The 6,331-nt window shown below is 39.5% G+C and overlaps 1 protein-coding gene across 1 annotated transcript; it reads left to right on the plus strand.

Moving 5' to 3' along the window:
- Positions 1 to 606: 606 nt before the first annotated feature.
- Positions 607 to 5,737, plus strand: LOC308343466 (uncharacterized protein C5orf46 homolog). Its single transcript, XM_080804489.1, has 2 exons — positions 607 to 719; positions 5,528 to 5,737. Exons 1-2 carry the CDS (start codon positions 632 to 634, stop codon positions 5,665 to 5,667), a joined length of 228 nt encoding a protein of 75 aa, XP_080660615.1. The 5' UTR covers positions 607 to 631; the 3' UTR covers positions 5,668 to 5,737.
- The last annotated feature ends 594 nt before the right edge of the window (positions 5,738 to 6,331 follow it).

The raw sequence follows: 6,331 nt of genomic DNA on the forward strand, positions 1-6,331 counted from the left end.
AAGAACTTTGTTCTCAAACAATATGGCAGCGCTCCAGAAGGCAGACAACAGAGCAGTTGTTTGGAGTGGGGTGGAATCACCATCATGAAGGTTTCACAGGGAAGGGGGCATTTGAACCTGAACCTGAGGAATAAGAGGAATGTTCTAAGGGGAGATGATGGGGAGGGTATCCTGGGAAAAATAAAGAGCATGAGCTAAGGGCAAAGGGTGTGACTGGGCATGGCCATGTGGGGACAAGTAATGAGTTCAGAGCATGGAAAAACAAGCAGAGTACACAGGGAGGGGAGGAGGCACACCTCACCAATCTGATTTATCACCTGCTCCTTGGCCCTGCATGGTAATTCTGCCTCATATCCAACAAATCATCAATGCAAGCATTGGAACTACCTGTAAAAGAGTTACTACAGTGCTGTTTATAAAATACACATTAGAAACACTGACAGGGTTTTTCTTTCCCTATATGAAAAACTTTTGGTTTAAAAGATAGGGCAGGCTTCATTAGTAGAAATCCAAGCGCAAACTGTGCAGATATCTTGTGCAACAACCTAATTCCATTGCAGATGATGTCACCTATAAATGCCTTATAAATGGGGCAAGTCTCTGGGTGCATCCAAACAGGTGATCTCCACCGATGCCCAGTGCTGCAGGCATGGCTGTCTCTGTGCTGCGGCTGACAATTGTCCTGGGACTACTCGCCCTCATCCTGACTTGCCAGGCTGGTAAGTGCTCCTCAATGCAGCTCATGCAATGTGTGGTAGTCAGCCAGGAGTGGAGGGAGGTGGTGGCTCTGATCCAGAACATAAAGGGGAAAGAGAGGAAGGGGGCTTTGGGCAGTGCAGAAAGAGCACTGGACTAAGGGCCAAGAGGCAGATCCAACAAAAATAAAGGATTTTTAGTCTAATGTGCTTCAGTTGCACCCTCTATCCTCAGTGAATGTATGAAGTTTAGGATGATTTTTTTATATATATTGATGCAATACAGTGAAACTATTATATTACAGATTTCTTGACAGTGGGGGGGGGGCTTTTTTTTTTTTTTAATCATTCTAACTAATAATATTCAAAGGTAAAGGATATATACCCTGGAATAAAACTCCTAGGCCTGGCTGTCCACTGATCAAGAATGTGACTTCAGGCATGTTATTTCACCTCTCTGGGACTCACATGTTAAAGGGAATATCAATAGCTAACTTTCTCATAAAGTTAACACAAAAATGGAATAAACTGAATAAGAGACAAAAGTCTGGTCCTTAATAAGCACCAATAAATATTAACTGTTATTGTTATCACATATTATCTCACTTGATTCTTATAATAATCCTTTTAAGTAAACATTCAAACTTTTATCCATTTCCCTCTCAGCAGGTTAACAAACAAAGCTTGCAGAAGGAAAGTCACTTGTGCAAAGACACAGGTAGAAGAGGCATACCTGGGACTGAGACCCCAGGTCCCTTGAGTCTGACCATTATGATTAAGCACCTACTTCTTTCGTGTCTGTCCCAAGCAAATAGGGGACCACAAGGCACCTTTAAGAGTCTCCCTAATTAATTTATTTTTGGCCTGCAGAAGATGGAGAGCTCTTGACTTGTCTTTATTCAGAGGATAGGTCAGAAAACACAGCCAGTGGAAGTAATTTAGTACCAGAGCCTTTTGAAATGTTCTAACTGTAACTTGGCAGAACTCAACACCATCAGCCACCCACTGTCCACCAGCAGAACATATAGGCAGACAACCTAACAGAACTGCTATAGAGATGGCCTCAGACACTACTGTGTCCATCAACTCCTCTAGTCACCACCACAATAAAGTGAAAGATGAGATTTATATCCTAAGGACCAGGCCGAAGCTCTGTCTCTCATGAACTCTGAAACTGGTTAAATCAGTTCACTGCTTTGAATCTCAAGGCAGTGAAGGCATTTCATCTATAAAATGTGATAACAATCAACTTCACCAGGTCAAATGAATATGCCTTTGTAATCACTTTGTAAACTATAAACACTATACAAATATCAGCAGTAATGTATTTTTTCTGAACTTTATGATAACATTAACTGAAAAACTCAACCAACAAGTACTTAATGTAAATAAAGGCTAGTCCACAGTATATTTGAAAAGAAAAAATATTCAACTATTGGCTTTGATAATTTGTTTCTAGTATGTCAGACTTCTTAATTTTTATTATTTATATTTCTTTTTCTGTTTTTCAACATTTTCAAATGCCTTAATATTTTAATCACATTTTTAAAGTTTCACAATCTCTTAAAGCTTTAGAGAAAAAAAGCTACTATAAATTGTTTTGCTACTATTACTATGAATATATTATATGTGTGTGTGTGTGTGTGTGTGTGTGTATACATATCTATCTCTTCATTATTATGGATATATATCCAGAGTAATGCAGCAAGCATTTATTGTGGGTTTACCTTGACCTGGTACTGTGATAAGTGGTATACACACACACACACACGTTGCAGATATTTCAGATGAACACATGTGTGTGTGTGTGTGTGTGTGTGTGTGTGTGTGTGATATGGATATATAGATATGGGTATATACATATATATGCACTTATATTGAAACACATGAAATATATATAAAATATCTCTCAATCCTGACAATACAATGAAGTAACTGAGACAGAGTGGTTAAGCATTGTGTGCAAGGTTATGTGGTAGATTTTTTGCTGAAGACAAGAACCAAACTCAGGTATATAGGATTCCAAAACATACGGTCCTCCATCTTCTAAAACCTCTTAATATAGCTGCAGTCCAAGGGCTGGAGCCAAAGATCCAATCTTCACACATACTCCAAACAAGGGCTCTTTGTATAATGAAAAGCTAGCATTTAGTATCATATTAAAATTAAAGGTCAGTAAAATTAATGTGCCAATGCAAGTATGCATAGAGCAACATAGGAAAAAGGACCCACTTTTCATGCAAGAAATTGCTGTTCTGTACCTGGTAAATGTCTTCAGGAGAAAACTGCTTGAAGATAGTGTTATATCATGTAGATAATGCAATTTAGGCTCAAACCTTGGCTCAGCCAGATTCTAGAGGTGTGATTTTAGGTGAGTCATTTAATTTCTCCAAACACGTTTTCTCTCCTATAAAACCACAGTATCTTCACTGAACTAAATAAAGATAAAAGCATGTCATGTAAACAGTATCCCAGTACCTGCTCAACAGGCACATCACAAATTTCCATTCTCCTTCCTTCTTCCCTTGATGAAAACACAGCAGTTCTGGTCACTGTGGTGGCGGTCCTGCACTCCACGAAAGGATCATGTCTATATATGTTTGTTCATACCCTAACTCTTAGCATATCCTATGTACATAATGATAGGCTCAAAAAACACTTGCTGAATACAAACACTAACAGCTAAAGGAACAAATACTTGGTGATTAGTACACTGATTTTGGTTAAGGTCCCAGACTGGTGCTCCTACCAAACCTTATGTTGTGGCATAGTAAACCACAAATGCTTGCAGAATTGAAAGCCACATTTTTTGACTAAGAGTTTCTATTTTAGGATATAATATAGATGCAAGGCTTCTAATGCAATTTTTGACAGTCTCCACACAAAAAGCTAGTTACACCTCCCTCATTCAAAGTCATGGGAAACAGGGTCTATATGTTGGGACTTTTTGAGTCAAAACTTATGGTGGGGTTACCAAATGAAATACAGGATAGCTAGTTAAATTTTAATTTCAGATGAAAGAGTAATTTCCTAGTTTAAATATGACCTAAATATTGCATGGTCATTCTTACACCAAAAAAAGTATTTGCTGTTTACCCAACATTTAATTTTACTTGGGTATCCTCTATTTTTATTTACTAAATCTGTGACACTACTTGTGAGGCTACAGTAAACCTGAAAGATAAAGGTCCCACTTTATCCAGGCACCAGAGTCCAGGGAGGAGGCCACATGAAGCTGCTGACAATCCTCCCTTACTTTTTTTTTTTTTTTGTAAGATTTTATTTATTTATTTGACAGACAGAGATCACAAGTAAGCAGAGAGGCAGGCAGAAAGAGAGAGAGGAGGAAGCAGGCTCCCTGCTGAGCAGAGAGCCCGATGCGGGGCTTGATCCTAAGACCCCAGGATCATGACCTGAGCCAAAGGCAGAGGCTTTAACCCACTGAGCCAGGTGCCCCCCTCCCTTACTTTTAATCTCTTGCTCCCCCACAAGGGACCTTGCAAGTCCCAGCTTCACTCCCTGGATCCCTATTCCTCATTCCAAAAGGCACTTGTCTAAAAGTTAAGAGTAAGAAGACTGAATTTAGAATTCCATCCTCTCTTGCTATTTGTGAGATCTCCTGCAAGTCACTTGATCTTTTCAGTTTCTTAGTCCAGTGGGGTAAGAACTGTACACCCCATAAAAATGTACAAGGGTAAAATCACCTGGTATTTGTAAAGTCATTATTTACAGAAATATCAAATGGGGTACAAGTGATAGAATTTCTCCTTGTCATCATCCTTATTATACTACTTTCAATCTTATGACACACTTGTGGTTAGAGCATAACTTTTTCTATCAAAGGCCACTACAGCTCATTTTTGTTGCTGTTGATAATATTTGTATTTTATAAGTAATCTATGTTTTTTATAGAAAAATTTAGAGAATATAAAGAAATAAAGGTATTTCCATGGTGGTGGAGGGTGGGAACAAGGCTAAGCAGTTCAGCAGAGAATGCTTTTGGATCCAGATTTTAATGCCAGGAGGACATGGGACTGAACTCTATTTTGGCCACTCACTAACTCTGTGCTTTGAATTAGCTCCTAAAGTTCTCTCAACTTTACCTTCTTGACCTTTAGCTTGAGGTAATAGTTTTGCCTACTTCATAGTGCTGCTGTGGGAATAAAATGATGTGATAATGCATGTGGATCATCTGTCATAGGTCTATCCTTAACAAAGGCTACCCCTTATTATGTCATCATTATTATCATTACCACAGGCCAGGGATTGCATGGAGAAAATGACATTAAAATGGGCATTCTGGGGGTACCTGGCTGGCTCAGTCCATTAAATGTCTGATTCTTAATTTTTGGCTCAAGTCATGATCTCAGGCTCATGGAATCTGGCTCCGCACTCAGTGCAGAGTCTGCTAAAGACTCTCTCTCCTTCCGCCCCCTCCCTCCACTCACTTGCACACCCTGTCTCTCTCTAAAATCGATAAATAAATCTTTTTAAAAAGGGGGAGGGCATTCTATATTTCAATCCTGGTCCTGGCATTTACTAGCTGCTTTACTCTGGATAAGTTACTTAACTTCTGTGAGCTTCAATTTTCTCTATCCGGAAAGGAAATCCATGTCTACCGAAGTATTGATATATGTTGTTTTTAGGAATAAGTGAGATGATGCATGTGAAGGCTTTGTCCAGGAAGGCATTAAATGTTCTATAAATATAACTGTACCAGGCTGTATAATTAGTGAGAGGAAATACAAAGTGGTCTAGGGGCTCCCTTCAAAGAAAAGAGTCTTCCCTTTCTTATTGCTGAGAATCACCTGAGATTCTGTTCTGTTTTTCAGATGACAAACCAGATGACAAGCCAGATGGCTCGGACAAAAACCCAGAGCCAGAATTCCCCAAATTCCTAAACCTCTTGGGCACAGAGATCATTGAGAATGCAGTGGAGTTCATCCTCCGCTCCATGACCAGGAGCACGTAAGCCCCGAGACAAACCTTGTTTTTGTCCAGTTTGCTGTTGGTAATAACCACATTGTATTAAAATGAATGAGAAACAGAACTGTGCATGACAATAAATTATTTGAGTTGAAAAGTACTGTCCTACCTTAAGCTATATTTGCATCTGACTGAATTTTCCTAAACTCTTTTGAAGTGTGCCCATTGCCAACAAGTGGTTCCATAAAGTATTTTTTATCTCAGGACCAAGGAGAAAGGAGGAAGAGCACCAGACCAGAGAACAGAAGGCCAGGTTCTGGTCTTCCCACATGTGCTACTTGACTGGGTGACTTGAACAAGGCCCTCCTTCTCTGAATGCCTCAGTTTCCTTATCTGGAAAGTTAAAAGAATAAAGGACCCACCCAATACAGGCATTGTAATTCTTTGGTGAAGGTGGTAGGTAGTGGTATGTTCACTAATGAGAGGTGTGATGAGTCCTGCCTTTATTTCCTAATTTGAGAAACTCAAGAGGGTTAGCAAAGAGAATAGCTGATATTTCTTCAGAGACAATCTAGAAAACCTCTCATATGAGTGTTGGTCATGAGGAACTGCCATGGTGGCTGAGCATATACCCAGAATATTCCCAGAGTTCTTTACACGCTTCCAAGCCACTGTATCCAACACATAACACATCTTACTCTGATCTACCT

This window comes from Martes martes (genome assembly GCF_963455335.1).
Source record: "Martes martes genome assembly, chromosome: 5".
NCBI classification, from domain to species: Eukaryota; Metazoa; Chordata; class Mammalia; order Carnivora; family Mustelidae; genus Martes; species Martes martes.